Below are 23,991 nucleotides of genomic sequence, written 5' to 3'. Positions count from 1 at the left end.
GTTTAGTTCTTCCTTCAAGTGCACTGCTTGCCCCCACCGGGGCTACTTAGCCATGACCAGTTCTTGCGTGCCTCACTTAGCAGCCATGGGGGAGTGCTCCCCATCGCTCCTATCGGGTTGATTGTCGATTGGCTTGGGATGGGGCTCTTTGAAGGGTGGCCTTCCCAGCTGTTTTAATACCCGACATTTAATGCTATCTAATGTCCTGCAGTGGGAGCCCGCCCTTCCCGATGTCTGTTGTCACTATTAACTGTTGCCTACTACGCCTATCACATCCTCATCTTCCATGCATACTCCCCTGCGCGGGACTTTCTGCTGTGGCTATGATCTTTGTTTTTGCTTGCTGGCACATTGTTTGCTCCTGACTATTTCAATAAACATATTTTTGACAAAAAAAAACCACGAAACATCAATTTTTCTTTATGATTGCATTACATTCCTAGCAATTAAAAAACCCTAGCAAGACCTCCTATATTGTATGCGGCTTGTTGAGCAACAATGCTAGATCAAGAACGTCGACGTTTTGACCCCTAGCTACATGTGCGTGTCAATAACATCACTTTGGGGTCTTCTTCAGGACAAAGAAACAGTTGTGTGTGCCCTTCAGTATTGACTAAAAAAAGCACAACGGAATGCACGGTTTACTGAGTCAAATAGCCCATACGGGGTTGGTCCAAATGTACCAGAGGTATCTTGCTCCTGCAGTGTCAGTAGTCTCATGAAATCAGTTAGGTTTTCAAATAGATTCTCCAATATTCAGAGGCACACTGAGTCCCCGTTAAACTCTGGTGTACCATGCTCAGAGAGTGGTAGGGGCAGAATCTGCCTACAATTTGTAATTAGTCATAGAATACACAGACCTGGTTGTGCCCAAGTTCTGATTATACCAATACTTCCAAGGTTATAAGGTCCAACTCTCCGGCATGTCAGCTCGGAGTCGTAGATGAAAGGTACCATCAGGTCCCTTTTTTATTCATTGTTAAGCTTGAACAGTTTCTGCACATTTCTCCTGTTAGGGACTATCTATATGAAGATGTTAGAGTTGTAAAAAGTACCTATAAATATCAGAAAAGGTCTTGCAGAGAGCCACTACTTTACAGCAGATTTTCTGTGACTCCCACACTGTTGCAAGCTCAGCTGTGTGTTCAGTAATGTGCTTGCAGAGCAGGTTCCACTGGTAGCCTGAGTTCATTTGGTCGTTAACAGACTGCAATATTTACTGTGTCTTTGTACTTATTATATTGTCTGGTATTGACACCCCACAGGCGTTTCATATTCTAACCTATGATCTGTACATGGGAAGTTAAACTCTCCCGGTAACTTTCAGACTTTTCAGTCTTCCTTGTGCACTGCCACAATCCGTCCTCACAAACACACAAAGGTCCCTCACAACTCTCTTTGAAAGTAACAAAAGGGATTTCTGTAAATCTGCAACTGAATAATGCATGGCTTCTAAGAACCATGCCTCTTGGGTTAGCATAGCACATTTTAGTGTTGATATCCACTTCCCCAAACTAAAATGCTATGTCATACATAAAGCACACAGTGCAGTGCAGCAGCTCAAAGCGTGGTTGCAGGTTCTTTAGTTAGCAGCCTGCTAGTCGTCAGAGTGTGTCAGCCGGGCCCAGGTCTAGATGTGACTGGTTTGCTATGGTGATCACAGTTTCAGCCTGGCTAAGTTGATTATTTTGTTACAGTTCAGTAACATACAACTGCTTCTGGGCCCAGGTCAGTCCTAGTCTCCTAACATGGTTACTCAGGAAATGTTCCTAGCATCCCCAGCCATGTTGCAGATAGCACCCTGTTCTGATTGCGCTGCGAAAAAAGACCTGCCTGGAAACTATTTGCCAGCCCTATCGCATACACAGTTATCGCTACAGTCAGCAGTGACACCACCACCCAGGATGTTTTCTACTTTTTCCTTTTTTGACACCGGTGGGTTTGGGGATGCTGGTGCAGCATCATGGTGACTTGAATCGGCTGGGAGATCTCTGTTGCAGGAGGCTAGTGCTGATGGGCCCTGGGATGCAGAATCTTGGTAAGGAAGTCCCTGACTTACGGTAATACCTAGGTCAGCTGAAGAGAACTGGATGTGCATACTGAGAGTAGCTCTGATCAGCTCTAACTTTGCACAAACTGGTCATTCCAACACTGCGCCCCGAGGGTAGAAGTTGCACTAGAAGTAGTTTGGTGATGGACCATTTCGGGGTTTGCAGCAGTTTCAAGGTCTTTTTAGAGTTTCTCATTGCTCAAAAGAGGGTAATTTCAGATTTTCAACCCTTTACGTTGGCTTCATTGCCTGAGTTTAAACGCAGCAAAGTGTCACTGATAGTTCCACACATTAAGCATTAGAATGTCACTCATGCTTAAACTGAAACCATGGAACTGTCTCACACAAGCAATCTGAACACTTGGCAGCTATGGGGCTTTTTCTGATCTCACAACATGGAGAACTGATGTTAGAAGCACAGCCCATCAAAAAAAGAGATGCTTATATTAAGTACTACTGAAAAAGTGTCATTTTCTTTTAGCAGGAAGCATGGGACTCTTACAAATACTATGTAACCTTTCAAGCTAACAATTATGTAATTCCCTTATCTACATTGTGATTTTATATTCCATTTCAGTCTTGTGTAACAATTTCAGTGCCATTTTCACACCAGTAGCACTATCGGTCATGTCCATGTGAACTTCACTATTTTGAGCTCTTTTTGTGCACTACAGTGATCTATAAACACTTCCAACACATCTGCACACCGTCTGAAACGCTTCTGGTGAGGATTACCATGTGGCAGGTTTTTCCTGGTTTGTCTAGTATTTTATTGTTTTGGCAGGTACAAAAATAAAGAAAATCCTCTCATGCCAGTATGTCTATACTGTTCTATGCTTAAAACACCAAAAATGTAGGCAAGACAGTGCTTAAAAAATGTGTTCTAAAGCTGCCTTCCTGATACATGCCTCATAGGCAATGGTAGCAAAGCCATGTTAAAAGTGAATATGGACAATTTCATTTAAAGTTATGATTAACTATTGTGCTTTTTCAGAATCTTAAAACATTTGGCTGGTATTTTCCTCTGGAGAAAGTGGCAACCCTACTTGTGATAAGTTGTGACCTATTTTCCTTTTGAAACAGGATTTTAATGAAAATGTTTGCTGCACTAAAGTAAACTCCAGAGGCAGTAGAGACTGTGTAGGTTTTTCCATACATCCATCACTATGACTCATTCTAAGCGAGAGTTTACTCTGCCCCTACTTGAGGAGATGTAAGAGCCACCTTAATTGTGACTGCATTTTAGAATCACTGTAAAAAGGTAAACCACAACTAGGTTTATTTGTGATCTGATTATCCTTGACACCAGCCCAGATTCCAGCCACTGCGTACATGAATTATTTTTCGGTCTTGATGAATTGCCATCTGATCATTTCTGATACACAGCAAGAAACATGTTGACCTTTAGACTTTTTTTTAGCTACTAGAGATCATTGTGTCTACTGCTAGCCACTCTCTTTTTAATCAGTCAAGTAGACTCTCATATTAAAACTTTTTTTAGAAAACTACTTAGTCTATTTTAGCAACACCATTTTTACAAACACTTCACTACACCGTTCTACACTTTACTTCCCTACACCCCCATTTCACATATAGCTGTGGAACAAAAGATCTCAGATAAATATCCCCTTCATAGGTGCCCGTTGGGCACTACAGCGGGGCCTGACCAGGATCATGCCCTATAATCGACCATGACAATCCATCTGGTGTGTGAGGGCCCCAGTTCCAAATTAAACAGCCCCTGTCTGTCTCCTTAAGACACTTACTGACCAACTATTCCCTATCCCCCCTTTTGCCTTTTAAAACATCTTTCTAAGGAACTGCATACCTGTTTTGATATACCTAGAACTAAAATGAGCAACATAAAATTATCTGACAGTGGAAAAGGCGAGGAGTGGGCTCAGTTTGTGAATAAACCTACCAGAATTCCAACGTCAGGAGTGCAGCATGAAGTTCTCTACAAAAGTCATGTTATTATAATATGCAGGCTAGGCACTTAATTTGTTCAAATAAACGGGCATTCCTTGTTCAGATGTGTAGTGTGTCAGAGGATTTATAGAAAGAATACTTTGTTGGGTCTTCCAGGGTGGGAAGGTCAAACCCCAAAATATGTAAACTCTTTGTGGGGTAAGTGTATGTCCGGTATTGTTGCTGTGCCCTCCTCTAGTCCCACTTCAGAGAACTGTGACTTCTCTTGGACAGGTTGGTTTACACCAAGAACTAGTAGGTTCATGGCCCAAACATTGGGGTAGATTCACTAAACATTGACACATTACTGAAAGGGTAGTTGCTGCATTGTGTCAAAGGGAGAGAACAGAAATATGAAATGTATTTTATAAGTGTGCTCTAGAGTAAAGTGCACTTACAAAGAGGAAAGAAGAAATAAAGATGTTGCTCCTCGTTACACCAGCCTCGGTTAGGGGGATCATTTTGGCACAAACCCATGTTTGCTGACTTTAGTATAAATGGGTCTGCTTCAAAACATAGAGGTGGATGCACCTGAATGCCCATGCTTTACCCATTTAATGCTGCCCCAACGCAAGGTAAGGCAAAGCAGCGCTGTGCACTGCCTTGTGTTACTTTGTGGGGTTAAATCCTGCCCAATGCAGCATAAATCTTGATTTGCATTGCTTTGTAAATGTAATTATAGGCCTTTTTTATACTGTTAGCTTTCTGTGTTTTCTTTTCAGTACTTTTAGTCTTAGCTTAGTAGTGGTACAGATGTGCAATGGTGAGAAGTCTACTTTATGATCTTGTCTGCAGTTGTGGCATGCTCGTAGGACAGGGAAGGGCGAGTTCATCATGAGCAAGTGCAAGTTGTCTATTTCCGCCTACCCAATGTGTCTTGTAATGTTTGAGGTCAGCTGATATGTTCCTATGCGTTAAATGGCAGTCATAGGTCATATGTGGTCTGCCTGGACATCTAGACTTAATTTCAGTAATGCAAGAGGCAGGCTATTTTACTGATCCACCATTTCAGTTGTCTAGGGGATGGGAAGAGAGATTTGAGGGAGTGGATACACTGTACAAATGTGAACGTAATTTATTAAGAAAGGGTGGTCTCATATTCTTTCTTCATTTCTCTAATGCTGTTAAGTAGGAGTGGCTGTACATGAGAAATGTGATACCAAGCCGTACTATTTGTGAATAAGCACCTAGTTATAAGCTTAAATACATTAATGCATCTAAATATGTGCAAATAGGGCACTGTCAAAACATGCTGTGAGAATAGAGCAGGCGATGTGGATATTTCAATATTAGCACATTTTATTTTCAAACCTGTTCCCCCAAATAGCATCACACAAGTGTCACCTCATTGCTTGTGTGGTGAGCTGTGTAACCGAGACTGGGTCAGGCCATCGGTCGTGAACACAAACCCTGTTTTCCTGCCATTGTTCATAAGGAACCCAAGAGAAATTGCATCCATTTGATCACAAGGTCTTGCAAAAAACCCAGACAGAGTGAACACAGGGTGTTCCAGGCTTCGTGGGAAGAATCTCTTTTTGTGGAATGTCCAAAAGAGAAAGCTACTTGTATCCTTTGCAAAGGAAAGCTTAATGTCCTCAAAAGATATTACCTGGAGCAGCACTATAAAACTCTGCATTATGACTTAACAGAAAACGTCCCAATGTCCTCAAAATGGCGTTCTGTGAAAGTGGCCTCACTGAAGCAAGCTTTTATCCCAACAAAAATTATTTCTGTGTCAGACGAAAGAAACTGAGGTTGTAACTGAGCCATCTTTCCAAATATGCTCCTTGCTTGCAAAGCATAAAAAAAACATTTTCTGAGGCAGAGCTGGTTAAGAAATGTTTACCATCGGCAGCAGACATTTTATTTTCCAACTAGTCTAATAAATCTGCCAACATGAAGGAAATAGGTGTATTACTACTGCCTTGATTCCACATGTGCTTGTAGAATTGAATAAATGGGTGACAATTTTCTGGAACAGGTCATCAATGCAGTTAGTGTCCCCTTGAGCATTGCTTTTGATGATTCAACAGATGTGGGTGATGAGGCTCAATTAATGGTTTGGGTGAGGTATTTGGAACAAACGATCATTCCAAAGGAAGAGCTCCTCTGTCTTTTGCCATTGCATGGTCACACAAGAGGAGAGAATGTATTGAACAGCATGTGTAATTTCTTCGAATCTCATCACCTGACACTTAATCTTGCAAGTATCACTACAGATGGAGCACAATCCATGATTGGACATGAGAGTGGCGTTAAATCTCTGTTAAGAAATGTTAGAAATGGGTGTCTCTAGTTGGCAGAGGTAGGTACCTTTGTCCAAATAGGGACCCTTGCTTCTAGTCCGGGTAAGGGGGATACACACTTTAGATAGCCCCTGCTCACCCCATTGTTAGCTTGGCACGAGCAGACAGGCTTATCTCAAAGGCAATGTGTAAAGTATTTGTACCAACAGTAACACAGTGTAAACACCACAAAAAGACACTACACCAGTTTAGAAAAATATATCTTTATCTAAACTAAACAAGACCAAAACGACAAAAATCCAACGTAGTTAAAATATGACTTTAAAACGGTTTCAAGAACTTTCACCATAGAAAATAATGGATGCGTGACTTTTCACCAAAGTACCTGTAGTTGCGTCAAAGTTCACCAGGCCAAACAGCTGCAGCGTCGGAAAACAAAGAGATGCGATACTCCTAAGACCCTGAGGAGGTGATGCAATATTCACGCTGCACGCAGAAGAAGGGTGCATCGATTCCGGTCTGTAGGGGGAGTGATGCGGCGATTATTTGTGCCGGTTCCCGTCCGCAGGTGATGCGTCGGAGAAGCGTGGCGCACAGGTACGATGCTTGAATCTTCAGGATGTGTCGGCGGTTGTTGCGCGGCGCTGCTCTTTAGCCACACTCCCTCAATGTGTCGATTCTTGCCGTGAGGACAGGCGCTGCAATTGCTTTCGCAGCTGCACAATGATGCGTGGAAATTCTTCTTGCGCCGTGAAGATGTCAGAAAAACAGCAGCAAGAAGAGCGATGTGTCGATTTCTGCAGTCCTTTAAGTTTCTTCTCTCTTCCAGCTCCCAAACAGCAGCAACAACTTCCAGAAGCCTAAAAATGGCACAGGCACCTCAAGGCAGGTCAGAACTCACAACCGCAGAGTTCAGGTGAGCTGGGGGTGAAGTCTTTGTGTCCCTGAGACTTCTGAACAGGAGGCCAGCTCACTTCAGGCCCTTGAAGATCTCCTTCAAGCAGGGGACACAGCAAAGTCCTTCTCCTTTCCTTGGCAGAAACAGCAACTGCAGGCATCCCCAGACACACAGCAAGGGGAGCACTTCTCCTCAGTCTCTCCAGCTTTTCTCCTTGGCAAAGGATCCTCTTGAATTCCAGGAATGATCTCAAGTTTAGGGGTTATAGGTCTAATAGTTATACCCCAAAATATATTTGTTTTCTTTGTGCAAGGGGCTCTGAGACCAGTTCAAACCAGTTCTGGGGGCACTCTGCCAGTGCACTACAACTTACTTTTTTAGTGTGGGCCTTGGCTCCAGACACGCAGCAGGGGGCGGAGCAAGCATAGTGGAAGGCAAGCACAGCCCTATTCAGGTACAGGTGCTACTCCTCCCACCACTCCAAATGCAGATCAAGCTTATTCAGCCTAGTGCTGACTCACCCAGGCTTCAGGAGCCACCACAGCCCATATCTCTCCAAAGCCAGATAGTCAATCCACAAACAGGCAGAGGCACACGGGAAGGTTGAACAAGAAAATAGCCACTTTCTGCAAGTTGTATTTTTAAACACACAATTTAAAAACTGTCTTTACTAAAAGATGTGTTATTAAATCCTGAGTTCAGGGATACCAAACTCAATTTTCTTATCTTACTCCTGTGGGAAGATATGCTTGTAAAAATGTTACAAAGCATTTCCTATTCCCGCCTATGGGCAAGATAGCCTTTCAATAGCGAAAAACTATTTCACTATCAGGACATATTACACACACCAGTACACGTCCTACCTTTCACATACACTGCACCCTGCCCAAGGGGGTACCTTGGGCCTACCACAGGGGTGTCTTATGTGTAAGAAAAGGGAAGGGTAAGGCCTGTGAAGTGGGTGCACTGGCCAGGTCGATATGGTAGTTAAACTGCTCGCAGGCACTGCGATGGCAGGCCTGATACACCTTTTCAGGGCTACTCATGTGGGTGGCACAATCAGTGCTGCAAGCCCACTAGTAGCCCTGGCGCATTTAGTGCACTTTTCTAGGGACCTACTGGTAAAACGAATATGCCAATCAGGTTAGAACCAATCACAATAACAATTTACACAGGGAGCACTTGCACTCTGACACTGATCAGCAGTGGCAAAGTGCCCAAAGCATCTAAGCCAGCAAAAACGAAATCCAGCACATCATCAAAAACACAGGAGGTAGAGGCAAAAAAGCCATGGAAAACCACGCCAAGGATGTCGGGTCTAACAAGAAATAAACTCTACGATCCTCTTTCATTGATTATCATTGCATAATACATCAGTAATCATTGTGCACAAAAAATAAAACAAGGACAACTAAATGATTTTTTTTTTTTACATTTCTTTATTTCAAATAAACTAAAATAAAAGAAATGCAAGCATTATCAATATACATAGTGCAGTATTGTCTGTCCCGTGTCATTACACTAAATGATGTTATGAAGCAAGTAGTAAGAATTGGTAATTTTATTCAAGCAAAAGCACTCCACCACATATTCTTCAAATTATTGCTGCAGTAAGCAGAAACTGAATATGCAGACCTGCTGTTACATACCAAAGTAAGGTTGTTGAGTGAAGGTAGAGTTCTGGAATGGTGTATTACTTGGCTTCCAGAAATGGAACAATTTTTAATCAGTCAAGGACAGTCCTTCCCAGAATTGACTGATTTGCAATGGCTCACCATGCTCCATATTCTGGGTGACATTTTCTCACATATCAACACTTTCAATCTGGCACTACAAGGTAGACAGAAACTTAAATCTTCAATGATTGCCATATAGTCTTTCGAAAGTTAACTTGACCTGTTCTGACAGCAGCTGGAAGATGGTGACCTCACACACTTTCCCAAGTTGTAGGCTTTAGCCCGCAGGGTTGAAAAACCTCAAATGTTTAGTCTCAATCTGTGTGCTTATCGGGAGGATATTTTTGGGGACATAGCGGCGAATTATCTCGGTTTTCAGGCAAGTAGAAAATCTGTGGATGGTTAATGCAAGGAATCTTGAAGCTCTTGAATTTCCTGGTTTGAAAAGGACACAAGCTGAGATGGAACTAATTCACAAGCAATACAGCTTTGTGCTTGAGCCCTCTTTCTGGGAGAAGGAACCAGAAGGTCTCTGGCATAGTGTGCCCTATGAACAATTCCATTTTCTTTTTACCTTGGTACAGAAAATACTATGTATATTTGGCTCCACATCTGTATTAGGTGTTCCTTTTCAACAATGGGTGTTCTTAAAAATAAACTAAGAAACTAACCGACTGATGCTCATCTGAATCACCTCTTGAGACTTGCTTGCACTGCCTGAAAAAGTTCCAGAGTGCAGGAAATTAATTACAGACATGATTAAAATTAGCTCATTAATAATGTTCCTGTGTGCCTTTGCCGTTGCTGTTCTACATTCACTAAAACGCCTTCTAATCAGAGTAACCCTCCTTGTGCAGCATCAAAATTGGAAGACTTGCACTGCAACTCTTGAACACCGGAGAACACTCTGCTTGTCTTCTTTGCTGAATCTATTAATGTGTGATATGAAGGAACTAGTTATACTTAAGCTACTTTCCATCTTTGTCTGAATATTAATTTAATTTGCGTTTTTCGACATTGCCAGTGATACCTAATAATCAGAATGCATTATGTACCTAATCTGAATGCTACACTTTTATCAGAATACAAAGTTTTGAATGTACTTTCACTTGACTGAGCTGATCATGCTTACATCAAAATGTGATTTATACTACAAGGTGCACATTTTCTATGAATTTAGTTGAACATCCTTTAGAATGGTACATTTCAAACTTCTCTACGGTTGTTCGAAAGATTGAGAAAATGCTGCTTTTTAAAACAGCTTATTTAAAGAAGTAGAGTGTGAATGACATGCGTTTTTTTACTCTATGTAGTAGAATTTGTCCAATAAACTACACACCATGCCCGCCCCGAAACACCCTGCTCCCAACTCCCACACGGATCTGTGTGTCCCAGGTAGTACCCCAGACTGTGCATTTAGGCCCCTGAGGAAATGTTTGTGAGTGCCCATTATCTAGCTAGAGTCAGCTAACAAAGTGTTCGTATTACTTTTTTGGTACCATTGTTCATGACCTTGCAAAGTCTCTGAAACCATGATGTGACAGCTAGGGCGGTGACGCAACCATTACAATTAATTATATTACAGGACTCAACCTCATGAATAATGACAAAGAAAGAAGTGTGAAGCCAGATAAATGTATTCAGATGTCCCAGAACATATGCAATTAGTATAATAGCATCATCAAACTCAGTAAAATAGATTACAAATTGATTTGAACCTTATGTCATGACAAATACTTATTCCATATCCGAACCAAGTTTAATGTGGAAATTGCATGGAACTGTCAAGATTTTTCTTAAAAACCTAATTCTCTAGACAGACTTCAGGTCAGGCATTTTTGTTGTTATCAATGTTTGGAAATTCATTTTCTTGCTTCCTTAATGATTGCCATGCTAGACTTCAGTCATCCCACAACCAAGCACCTTATTTTGCCGTAATCCTGTTAGATTGTCACACCGACCCAATTCATCCAACCCCTAGAGCAGGCTGGTTATTGGTCACTATTGCTAAGCACACATTAATCTTGTCTCTCCTCTTGAGCTGTTTTATCTACTCTCATCTTCTGAAACACAGCCCTTCCTTGCACCTCAGTATCACCAGTAAGTTTTTCTATCTCATTCTTCACTTTACAATTTTTACATCATTCCTGCTCTCTCCTCAGCCGTTCCTCTCAACCCACTGTCATCCTTCACTTTTCTCTGCCTTTCCTTTTAGGTCTCGGCTAGCGTAGGCTGCGCATATGCGCAGTCTCTCTGGCGAGATTTTATGATTTTAGGTGAGTTCCACTTAGCTGCCTTTAAGCCCCGCCCCTCTTTTCCATTGGCTGGCGTCACCGTTTAGGGTAAACAGTGGCCAGCCATTGGAAAAGAGCATCCTCTGACGTACACTTTTCTCTTTGTAGTCCGCCCCACTCGGACGGACTTCCCTGACTTACTGCTGGCGTAAAAGGTTTCTTATCTTCTTTATGGGGCCAAACAGATGGCCCCATAAAGAAGATATTAAACCTTTTACGCCAGCAGGGCAGTCCGTCCAAGTGGGACGGCAGACAAAGAGAAAAGTCTGTGGCCAGCACTTGTTTCAATTGGCCCCGCAGGGAGGCAGACTGCAGGGGATAACAGAGAGGCCTTTTGATGGGTGGCGTGTGGAGCCTCACAGGCAACCCTAGAGTTTGGAGTAAGATGCCCGATAGTGGCATCCGCCCAGCAGAGACTGTGCGGAGGGGGCCTGTGATCCGTGGCACTGACATGACAGGCTGCTGGCTGTCGAGAGGGAGTGCTGTGGCTTGGAGGTGCAACACGTGTGAGGAGAGAGCCTGTACATGCTTACAGCCCGGTGACTGTGAGGCAGCAGCCTGGGGCCAGAGGTGATCATGGTGCTACAAACACTGCAAGAGCGGTCCTGCGGCTGAGGAGGAATGCCAACCTGTGAGGCGTCCATGGCAACTCAAGACCATTGGTGAAAGATTTAATACTAGCGGCAGGGGCGAGGGGTCGGGGGAGGGGGTGGCTTATCCAGTGAAGCGTCATCAGGGAGAGCTAGGAGCAGCGGATGAGAGAGAGTGGGCCTGTGTGATGGGTGCGGTCGGCCCGATTTAATCACCCAGGCAAGGTGGGGAAACCTCTGATTGAAATGTGGCTGGTGGGGAACACACAATTTGAGGCATAATGTCCTGGTTGGAGACGGGGGCGGGCTGTTTGCACCGCCCGGTTGCCTGGGCCTGTGTGCCTGTTCTCACTCCATGAACTCGACCCGCCTTCCCATCCCCTGAGGCAGCGCACATCAATCACCCCATCAAAGCAGAGCAAATTGGCCAAATTACTGAAAGTGGCCTGCAGACATCCCCTGTGAAAATGCGGGTGGCAGAGACTCCACCGATTTGATCCTACTGCAATAGTGGACACTGGGCAGGGCCTGGTGGCTCTAATCCTAGCAGTGGAAAGACCTCAACCACATGTTCGATCGAGTCAGAAAAGTGTATTTCCACCATGGAGGATGAGAGCCTGCTTTCTGAGCAGTGGTAGAAATGGGCGGGATCGGCAGGGCACGGCGTGTCCCTACTTCTCTACTGACCCAGCCAATAATCCATCAGTCTGAACATGTTATTAAGAAGTTTACGATGCTTGGGAGTTTTAGCCTCGGGAAAATAAACAAGCCGGCATCAACCCTTTCTGTGCCCGGCAGTCTGCACTTAACGCTTGTTGTTTACCTTTATTTGAGAATGTGCGCTTGGGGAATGTGCTTTGTGGTGCACCACCGTATTTACTAGCACAACACACATTCCATGTCTCACCAGATAAGTTTACATATTTTGGTTTCATTTCACTGTTTGAAATTCCATTCAGCCATCTGTGAAAAGGCGTTTTGCTAGTTTCAGTTGCGGCACTGGGTATTTGAACATTAAGTAATGTATGCCCAGTAGGAAAATATAAGAGACAAGTTAACAAAAAATAAATCAATAGAAAGGCACTGGCACCGATAAATAGTTTCAAAATGCAAGCAACTCGATTTAGCTGGAAATATCTTCATAGCAGATCTTTAGATATTCAAGAACCCACATCCCATAAAACAGACAGATCATCAGGTGCAGAGAAATAAAACAAACCCCCTATGTTTAACAGAAGTGTTGAAGCTACTCGTTCTTTTGATTAGATTGTGCACGCGCTTTTCAGGTCTACTGTACTTTTTTATTGCACAGCATCTACACTTCTTACCTGGGCCGATTTAACTAACGTCTTGTTTCTATGTGAGGCTTCGAGTACAAGTACAGCAATCCTACACCTCTTCTACATGGTGCATTGTTCCAGGGGTGCTGAACTGCCGTGAAAAGTTTGGGGAGGTCATGCTTGACAAAGTGCGTTTTCAGGTTGAAATACTAACAATGGTGATGTGCTTTGCCAGCAGTGATAACAGACCCTACCTTGCACCCTCTCTCCGAGTGTGTGTTCTCTTCCCTCTCTCCCCATTTGCGGCCGCCTCTTGCATTCACCCCCCCACCCCCTCCACCCCCCCGTGCCTCAGAGAGGGGGTGAGGACGGGGAGCTGGGATAGGGGATTACCAGCAATGAATAATCGCCCCCCACGGCTCGTTACCCCCTGCGTGCCTGGCTTTTCTTCTAGGGGCTGCCTCCCTCCAGCCCCCACCCTCACTTCCCACTCCCTGCTAAGCCCATTCAGTCAGCATTAACATGAGAATTAAGGAGTGGGCCCTTCAACTGCCTCTGACGACTCCCCTAACTCTCTAGCCCAACTGTAAGCCACAGGTTGGCTCAGTGGGGGTGAAACCTGAAGGAATACTTTGGGACAACGAGCGACCCGATTATATCACGACTATTGCACGCTGTGAATGCTGCAGCAGGCTTGTAACTCTGCAGCGCTCTCACGAGTGGGTGTGCGTGTCACTCCGTGTAAAAACACTCCTTCTGTGGGCCTCGAAGAATGATAAGCCGAGCTGGAGACGCGCAGGTCTCTGCATACGCTGCAAGCGTGAGCACCATGGCACAGGGAAGAACTGCCGCTTTTTGCACATTGAATAGCTAGCGCTTTTGCGCATTTAATAGCTAGCGCCTTTTTGCTCATTGAATAGCTAAAGCTTTTGCGCATTGCCCGCCGTCAGAGCTCTGTAACGCAGAGCGGTACGGTAAATCTTACACTTGCGGAATACCACTCCCCGGATTATCCTTAGGGAGGTGTTCCAGGTGGGAGAGATGCATCCTAGAGCTGTACCACAGTACCAAGGAACAAATTCTGAGTTCTACCTTTGGAGGGTCAACATCCAGTGATTCCGGGCAAATCAGTTATCCTTTGTGTTAAAAAAAATGTATTGCATGGTTCTTGTGTAAAGCGCTCTAATGCCATTGACTTGAGCCAACTTTGCGCTTTATCTAACTGCACAAAAAGTGGATCTTGCAACCCTCCAACCTACCCGGGTGAATGTCTGGTGGATAGTGGGTGGTACGTCTGTAATAATACTCAGAGGGGTTGGGATTTCCAGTTCCTCAACCAACCCTCGTCCTCTGGTGTTCGCCAGGCGCAAGCACAGATCTAAAGATGTATTTATCTAGCAGTTATGTCTGTCCAAAGCAAGCAGGTGTACTGTAGGACTTCAGGGAGCTGTACTAATCTGGGCCCAGTCTGAGGTGTAGCTTCTTCCAATGCTCATTTGAGATCCTGAGGCCTGCCCTGGTCTCTGTCTCCATCTATCTGTTCTCCTGGTGCGCACCAGCGGCCTCATTTGACCCTCTCATCCACCTCTATATTGCACACTCTACTACACACTACTACTCTCTACCACTCTCTATTACACACTTTCTACTACACACTCTATTACTCATTCTGTAATACACACTCTGCTACTCACTCTCTACTTCTCTCCTACACACTCTCTACTACTCTCCTACACACTCTCTACTACATACTCTACTACTCTCTCTCTATTACTCACTATCTACTATACAACTCTGATCTCTACTCACTCGAATCACTCTACTACTCACACTCTACTATCTACTCTACTCGCACTACTAATCACTCTCTACTATCTACTACTCACTCTACTACTCCCTCTCTACTACAACTCTCTACTATCTAATACTCACTCTCTACTACTCTCTACTCCTCACTCTCTACTACTCTACTCACTCTTTACTACTCACTCTCTACTACTACTCTGTTACTCACTCTACTACTCACTCTCTACTACTCACTCTATACTATCTACTACTTACTCTACTCTTTACTACTCACTCTACTACTCTGTTACTCACTCTCTACTACTCGCTCTATACTATCTACTACCCACTCTCTACTACTCGCCATCTCCTACACACTCTCTCCTACTCACTCTACTACTGCCTACTACTCTCTACTGGTCTACTACTCAATCTACACTACTCACTAATACCACTACTTTCTACTGGTCTACTACTCACTCTACTAATCACACTACTACTCTACTACTAACTCTACTCACTCTCTAGTACTCTCTACTCACTCTCTACTACTCAATCTGCAAAAACAGAGTGAACTTACTCCAACCCTTTACTCTTTGCCACTAGTAAAAAAACATGCAAAATGCAATACTTCTCATCTTTATTACACTTAAAGCAATTCTGTTTGTAATCAAGTGGCTTTTTACCTTTACTTTTATTCGTGTTTTCCAAACTTTCATGAACATAACATGCATAATAATGCGTATATATATATATATATATATATATGTGTGTGTATATATATACAAACATATAAACATCTGCATATCTATATGAATACCAATATTAATGCATGCTTACATATACATATGCATGTTATGCACATGAAAGTTTAAAAAACACTAATAAAAGCAAAGGTAAAAAGCCACCTAATTACAAACGGAATTGCTTAAACTTTACTAAAGACGAGACCAGTGGCAGCTCCTCTTTAGGGGGTTTGGGCGCCGCCCCCCCTGCTTTCTCGCCGTGCGAGAAGGCAGAAACATAAAAGGTAATATCTACCATTTGTTTCTGCCTTCTCGCACAGTGAGAAAGCAGAAGTTCCTGGTTGGGAGTGGGCGGTGTTGCTCGAGAGCAGGGGGGAGTGGCTTGCCCACTGTTGTTCATACTGACTGCTTGGGCAGCATGAACTACAGTGGGCAAGCTATTCCCCCTGCTCTCGAGAAACACCGCCCACTCTTCCTATTACACATACATAGAGGAAATGACCCGTGTGGGGCAGCGGCCTCACCAATCACAACGCTGCAGCGTTGTGATTGGAGGATGGGAGGGAGGCTGCCTTTCTGATGACGTGCGCTGCAGCTTCAACGAAGGACGGCGGGAGTCTCGGGACTTAAGCGGGACGGTAAGTTTTATTTATATATATTTTTTCCCTTTAACCCCTCCCACCCCTCCCGCCCCCCCCCCACCCCATCCACCCCATCCCATCCCCTCCGCGATCCCATTTCCACCCCACCCGCCCGTAATGACGGCAGCGACTGCCTGTTGTATCTCCTCGCCCAGCAGCAGGGCTGCTCTTTAATGTGCTGGCGAACTTGGTGTCAAAAACAAATTATTTTTTGACACAAAAACACAGCAATTGGCTAATGCTCTGTGCTTTTTACATTGGAATAACTTTCACGGGAGATAGTTGCTTCATAGCCGTGCGTGAACTTTAACACCATTTCCGTCATATTTTTCGTACAGCGTTTGTTTTTATCTCTAAAGTATTTCTAGTGTCTAGAAAAATGAAAGTAAACACAGCACTGGCAGACGGCTACTGGCAACTTGTCATCTCGCTTCCAGTTAGTGAAAGACAGAGCTGTGAGCCGTCGCAGCACTTAGCACTCTGGGCAAGTCACTCATAAACTGCAATAAATGATTGCAGGCGACTCGGCGCCTTTTCTTATTGCAAGCAAGTTGTGACGTCAGAACTAGCGTGCACTAAGACAATAAAAGTGTTTAAGGATTTTACATGATCCCGCCTATCAAAGGAGGGATTTGATTGTATGAATTGACGAGGGCATGCAATCTTTGTTTTATCACTACAGCTGAAAACAGCAGTCACAGAAAGGTATTCGTCATTTTTTAAAAAAAATAACGGATTGCTCTCAGCCTTTTCCTAATCTCGTGTAATTGCACCCGGTGTATTAGCTTTCTTCTATAAACCTGCCTCCTTTGTTACCCAATGAGTTTACATTACCAGTTATTTGCTTTAACTGTGTAACTCCACAGTTCACTTGAAAGTGTCCGAGTAAACCCGACTCCGGATAAAGCCTCTTATTTATCTTGCATTTTGAGCTTGAATTGAATCACCGTTGAGAGGAGTAAGCAATAAACAAACAGACCTCAGGGACCTTTGCAGAGCGAGCATGTCAGCAATCACAATTAGTTAAAGCAAAAGATGGCTGCCCCGCAGCTGAATGAGCTGCAGAACATATTTGCATTAACACTTAGCAGGCAAAACAAGTAGTTCTTGGTTTATTCTGTAAGTACAATTGTTGTCATCTGTCCCTGCTTTTAAGGGGTTCATTAGCTAAATTGATAGGCGTTGTTTGTCCGCTGATGGGGATCAGCCTTCTCAAGGTTTCATTTTATCTGACGAGTAAAGCGAAAACCAAAACAAACAAACAACTTGCAATCTGAATCCTGCTTTGCAGTTCCTTTTCTGACACCTCTGTGTTGAGGAACAAGTATTTCAACTGTGTAACTGGCTGCAAATGGTATAAAGAAACGCCCTGTAATTTATCTGAACACAAAAACAAACCAAATTGTCTTGTAGATCTGGACACTTTTTTTTATAAACTTTGCAATATTTGTTTCACTGTATACCTTGGTTTATGCAATTAGTAGAAATAGAAATCAACTATGATAAAGTGATTATATATCTTTTTACGTGATGAAGAAACTTTTAAGTGTGAACAGTTCATATATTAATACAGTATAATTATGCTAAATGGCATCACATACTGAAATTACTCCATTGGTTTGAATTGTGTGCACTAAAAGCATTTTGATAAAGATAGCTATCTGTTTGTTAAATATACATTTCATTTTCTGCTTTACACTGACCTACGTGTATGGGGTGGTGCATTTTATTTTATTTGTCTTTAGTGCCATTTACTACACAGTTGGTTCAAACAAAGGCTGATTTGCATATGGCTGGGTCCAAACAAACTGAGTAGCATGGTAGGCAAAAAATAATGGATTAGGAAGCGGCCCAAGCGATTGCCAGTAGCTGCGATTTATTCAAGCATTCCATCCATCACCTTGTTGTTACAGTATTTGAGGATTCACCTTGGGACCTTGTGGCTACCTTGCTCATGCCTTGAAAGTTGGAAAGAATTTTAAGGCTCACCACTTTCAAACATCACCAGCCACCACTGGACGAGACCTATTGCATTTTCAATGCTTGTTCCTTAGTGCCACCAGCAGTTCTTCCCCCGTTTGAAATGCAAATATGCCCCCAGATTTCATTCCTCACTAGGTCTCACATGGACAGCAAAATCGCTGTCATTGCAAGTTTATTGTCCGTTTAAAAAAAAAAAAAAAACTTAAAAAGAGGGCTTAGAGCCCACCCATTGCCTACTATTGGTGGCTTCATAGTCCTTTATTTCCTGACTCCTCAATGGCTTTGCAAATGTTTGTTCATTCTTTCGATTTTATTATTTTCAATTGATGCGCGGTCTGTAGACCATGATCAATTATTAGCTGCAGCTCAGTTAATGCCTCTGGGTATCGAGTGATTTTAGACAGCCAACAAACATTGTGTATGCCTGTGACCGGAAGTGTCTGCCCTACATAATGGTACATTAATTTATGATACAGAAGAAAACCTTGTCATGTATTCCTATTTCTCCTACTTACTTTAATTCGGGAAAATCATGAGAAACCTACACAAAAAACTCCTTGCTGAATTCAGATTTATTTTAATCCTTTCTCAGAAATGTGTAGCTTTCTGAGTTTCCAAATGGATTCACAGTTGTGTAAATCACAAACTGCAAGTAGGCAAAAACCACAAAAGAAAAAGAAAATGACTGTCAATTTGTTTTCTTAACCACTCTACCTGCCCCTCAAAAGTTAGAAAGAGGTTGATCTTGACACAGCAAACTTTTTAGGTCTCGTCCTTTTCCATTGCGAAGCAATGGGAAATGGGGGAGAATTCATGTGCTCCATCGGATAGTCAAACCACCGCTTTTCTCCGTGGCGTTTTCTTCAAGTGCACGTACAGGCACGCGCGGCACGTGCATTTGGCCCATACACTTTCATGGCCATCTGTTCCTGTTTCTTCACAGTGCATGTGAGTCAGAGTCAGTCACGTGACCACACAAGCACGCGCTTTTCCCTCCCCACATCAAAGGCATCAGCTGCCCTCCCACAGGCTTTCCCAGCGTGCGCTCGGCCGGCCTCTGCAAAGTTCTCCTCCCCTAATTAATCACATCACTTTTTCACGCCCGCAGGCCATGACTCGACAGTCCTGCCCCGCCCCCTGCTTCACGGCCATCTGTTCACTCAGATTTCTCCTCCCCCTCCCCAGCCAGCTTCCTCCAGGCCGTGTTCCCTCCCACCTTTCCTCCTCTCTGTCCCTCTCTCTCCGTACATCCTTTAACTTTCTTTGAAGGAATCTGACTTTCTTCCTCTCCTCACATTTTCTCAGGCTTGATGAAAGATTTGCGTACTTGTCTATTTAATACCCGAGAACTTCCAACTTCCAAGCGCTCAGCGCTGCCTACCCCCACCCCACACACACACCGAGGAATGCTGACTGGACTGAAAGTTGTAAAATGAAATTATGGCGGAGCCGAGTCACAAGTTATCTAAGTTCCATTGTGCGCACAATTTTGTTTCTTGTTTGCCTCAGCTTGTGCATCAAAACAGCGCACACTTCACGGACACTGTGCTTCATTTTTCGGTCAGTATTTGCATCTCTGGTTTAATTATTGTTTTACTTTAGAGGCTGTGCACCTTCTATCAACGTGCCCATTTTTATTTTCACCATAGCGTCTTGTTTCCTGCTTATGGCAGAGCGTGCTCACCCTGTGCCATCTCTTCTTATACCCCGTCCCCACCACCCCTCCCAGATCGCTGCTTGAATTTAAAGTGATTTGCCCAAAATCACAGGACACTGCTTTCATTTTCAACATTGCATCTAGTTTCCTGCTCGTGGCAGCCTGCCCAGCCTGTGCCGTCTCTCCCTACCCCTTCACCCTTCACCCTGCCCCCACCACCTCTCCGAGATGGCTGCTTGTATTTTAAGTGATTTACGATTTTACCCAAAATCACAGGATGTTGAGCTGATGCAGAGACTTGAACTCCCGAGTCTGCAGCTCTGACCGTATGCCCTTCACAGCATGTTTGATGCCGTTTCGTTGCTGTTTTTTTAAATGTTGACAGATGGAGTCATTTATAAGCTCAAGTGCTGTTCCAGTCATATTGCGTGCCATCTCTCCCCACCCTTCTCACCGCTTTTATTTTCACCATCACGTCTTGGTTCCTGCTCACCCTGTGCCGTCTCTCCCTACCCCTTCATCCCGCCCCCACCACCCCTCCGAGATCACTGCTTTTATTTTAAGTGATTTGCCCAAAATCGCAGGACACCACTTGCTTATCAGCGGCTCGGCACCCTGAAAGTTCCAGGCCGCACAATATACTGTATTACTAAAACCGTATAAGGTCCCAACGTCGAGACCTATTGCATTGCAAATGCTTGTTTGTTGATGCCGTTCTTGGAAAAAATACTTTATTGTACTGGACATTTTTCCAAAGCAAGATGCAACATTTTGATATATTTGGGCTATTTTCTCAGTTCTCTCCAGTTGAATTGACAAACCATGGGTACTTCCTTATCTCCATCTTGTGTGAAACCAGTATTGGCAAAGCCACTAGGTCTGGCACGGACTGCCATCCTTTTGGCTTTGCAGTACTTGTTTTGTTTTTTTGTCATTGCTTTTTGTAATTTATTATTTGTGAAGATGCTTGGCCCATCGCCAACATGCAAAAATCCCCAAAAGCACACCTTATTTGGTTTCAAAAAGCACACTTTTCCACAGCAGCCTCTTGAGGTAAGGGGGTTTATTTTTCCGATATAGTAGAACGGACACAGGCTGATTTGACCGCGAGTGACTGCAATCATTTTATTCGCCCCGTACTAAATCTGTTAGCAGGCGGCAGAAATATGTGACCAACCATTTAATTTTCCCCATGCTAGAAGTTTTAACAGGCAGCAGAAAAAATTGACTGACACAACAATAACAGGCAATGGATGGCAAGGGCTGGCAGATAGGCTGCATAATGAAGAATATTATATCAAAAGGTCTCCGCTAATACATACCTAGATAAAGGGACACAAATTAGGCTTAGATAAATTTTATGAGAAACGTGTAATGAAGGCTCAAGCATTTGTTATGTTTAGTACTTATATCTGTTTTATGTTGCAGTATAACACCAGATTAGCTAGGAAAACATTATTTGGCCTTTGTGTGTTGAAGGTTGTGTTTTTTTTTTAAACTAAGAATGAACCTGGTGTTTTGGAATGCACACTTTGTGTGAGGTTACCCCGGAAAGGCTGTGCTCAAAATGTTTACAAATCATTTTGTGCCCTGTTTATTTACTTTAGCAATACTTTTCATGCCAATAAATTCCATTATGTTGGGCTGAAGCGCTCTGAAGAGAAAAGCCATTGGGGCGGGGGAAGTCAGGCAAGTATCTCAAAGGCTGGTTGAGACAAGGCAGACTGTCACATGTGGGGATATCTTCTCAGGGAAGGGCTGCAAAATCAAAATCTCATGCAAAAGGCTGGCTGCGCTGGGAATTAATTAGTGGCTTGGTCCATGTGCCTTTGCGAGGTCAGTGGCACTGATGCAACATCAGCCAAGGCAAGCACCCTAGGCAAGGCCTGAATGTCGAACCCTAATGCGTTATAAGTCGCGTTTTGAAAGAAGATTTTTTTTTTTAATTGTTATTTTTTACTGTCTGCACATTTTTACAGAAAAAGGTGCATTACATGTGGTTCTGGTTGTAGCTTGTAAATCATCAAGAAGTAGTAGTGCAGACACATTTCAGGGCACCAACGTTTTGAGACTTAAAGGGTGAAAATTCCCACTGGTTGTAATTAATAGCGTGACTGATGAAACTGATTGTTTTACTTCATAAAGTGTTTCCCCCAGTACTACTACTTACCTTTTAGAAATTGTCTATACTCAAATTTAGTTTTTGCTTCTTTTTTTTATTTTTTACATACAGGTTCATAACTTCATGGATGTTTGCTGGGACAAATGCGTTGAGAAACCAGGCTCGAAGTTGGACTCCAGGACAGAAACCTGCTTGAACAACTGTGTGGACCGATTCATTGATACAACGCTCTCAATTACAAATCGCTTTGCCCAAATTGTACAGAAAGGGACTCATTAACACTTGGCATATTGAAGAGATCTGTGCTACAAGAATAGACCGTTTTAACAATTTCATTTTTCTTCGTCCTGCTGTCAAAACTACTTGCTTCAACGTGTATTGCATATTATTGTTAATCCAAAAGAATGAAGTTAACACCAAATGAAACCTCTGTGATCTACAAGCTAAGCTACCGTTTGTTTCAGTCCGTATCTCGTGCAGCATGATTTCCTGAAAAGCTCTCTTGAAAATTAGTTACAACACCCTTGTTGTTCCATATTTCTGTAAAACAGGGTTTTCGTGTTTCAAGCTGTTGCAATTTGGTTAGCCTGTGAGAAGAGCACTAAAGCTTGTGTTAACTTATTAAATAAAGCAAGATCCTCCTGCTCTCTACTATTATGAATACTGCCTTCCTTCTTGCCCATGTTAACTTGCACACGTTTCTAGGTAGCTGGTATCGCCTGTAAAAAGTGGCCTTGAGACAGAAGACATCAGAGGCAGTTTTGACTTGGAATGATTGCCCTCCATTAAGTGATGATTGTAGTAAGAGGAAAAATGCTATATAAAAAAGGACTGCAGAAATACAGATTAAAATCTATAAATAAATTACTTTTCTTGTAATCCATTTTCTTGTCCGCAAGTTGGTAGCAGGAACTTGTTACACATTTCTTAGTATTTCATCTTAACCACAAATTAGTTAACTGTTAAACTTCTATAAGGGAGGCACACAGGGTCAACAAAATCTACCGAACCCTTATTGTGTGGAATATCTGAAAACAGTTTCAGCAGCGACCAGGGGTTTCTTTTCTTTTTAGATTCTAATACAGGCTTAACAATGATTTATCACAGTTTCACTCCAGGGGAAACAGAGAGGGTGGAGAAGCATGAAAAAAATATTTAGTGAACATAATGCGTTTTATAAATTGGCATGAGCATGCACTTGAAATTAAACTATGTAAAAATTACAATAATAATGTACCTTTTTTAATTTATGTGTGGATGTTTTTGGGTATCAAACTAGAAAGTGGGACCAGCACTCCTGGTCTCCTTAACTCCTTCCAAGCTGCCCCGCTAAATCCTAGGAACAGTTGACTGTTTCAATTAGTCGCAAAATTATGCAGGCCTTCAGAATGAAGATATAAAAGGATGTATTCACCTGGAACGATCGAGCTGCAAGAAGTGATAATTGGAAGAAGAGCAGCAATATAATGCTATAGAACAGAAAAAATGAAGGGCTACAGAAGTATGGGTCAAATGTTATGAATATACTTGTTGGTAATTGTTATAACCCCTTGCTGAGGGCCATGGGCAAGGAGGAGCTACTGGGCACAGACAATTTGGGGAGTGGGCTTTTTAGGCCTTTTACTACTGATGTACCAGGGCCTGACTTGCTATGGGCCTGGAGCAAATGGGCCAAGTACACCTTCAGCACCTGAGACACAGTGGTAGTGTGGGTTGAGCAGGCAAAGGCTGCTCTGTGGGAGGTAGATGCAGGGGGGGGGGTGGGGGTGGACACGAGCCACAACTCAAAATAAAAACATTGGGGCATATTATCAAGACAGGCGATAAAATTAGCACCACTTTAGCAGCAGAAAACTGCCGCTAAAATGGCGATAATGGGCTTGATAATATGCTCTATGGAATTCCAATTGAAGCCCATGTTAGATGTGAAGGACATCTAACCTGAGCTTCAATTGGAATACCATAGAGCATATTATCAAGCCCATTATCGCCGTTTTAGCAGCATTTTATCACCTGTCTTGATAATATGCCCCATTATCCTTGAAGCCCTGCGAT

General features: G+C 43.2%; 1 protein-coding gene across 1 annotated transcript in view; it reads left to right on the top strand.

Moving 5' to 3' along the window:
- Positions 1-22,803, top strand: part of TIMM8B (translocase of inner mitochondrial membrane 8 homolog B) — a 66,634-nt gene extending 43,831 nt beyond the window's left edge. Inside the window, exon 2 of the mRNA XM_078681842.1 lies at positions 22,048-22,803. Within this exon, the coding sequence (XP_078537968.1) occupies positions 22,048-22,215 (168 nt within the window). The 3' untranslated portion in view covers positions 22,216-22,803. The remainder of the gene's footprint in view (positions 1-22,047) is intronic.
- Positions 22,804-23,991: the final 1,188 nt, after the last annotated feature.

This window comes from Lissotriton helveticus, chromosome 3_1 (assembly GCF_964261635.1).
Source record: "Lissotriton helveticus chromosome 3_1, aLisHel1.1, whole genome shotgun sequence".
NCBI classification, from domain to species: Eukaryota; Metazoa; Chordata; class Amphibia; order Caudata; family Salamandridae; genus Lissotriton; species Lissotriton helveticus.
Note: the sequence above shows the minus strand (reverse complement) of the source record. Positions and strands in the feature narration are given on the sequence as shown.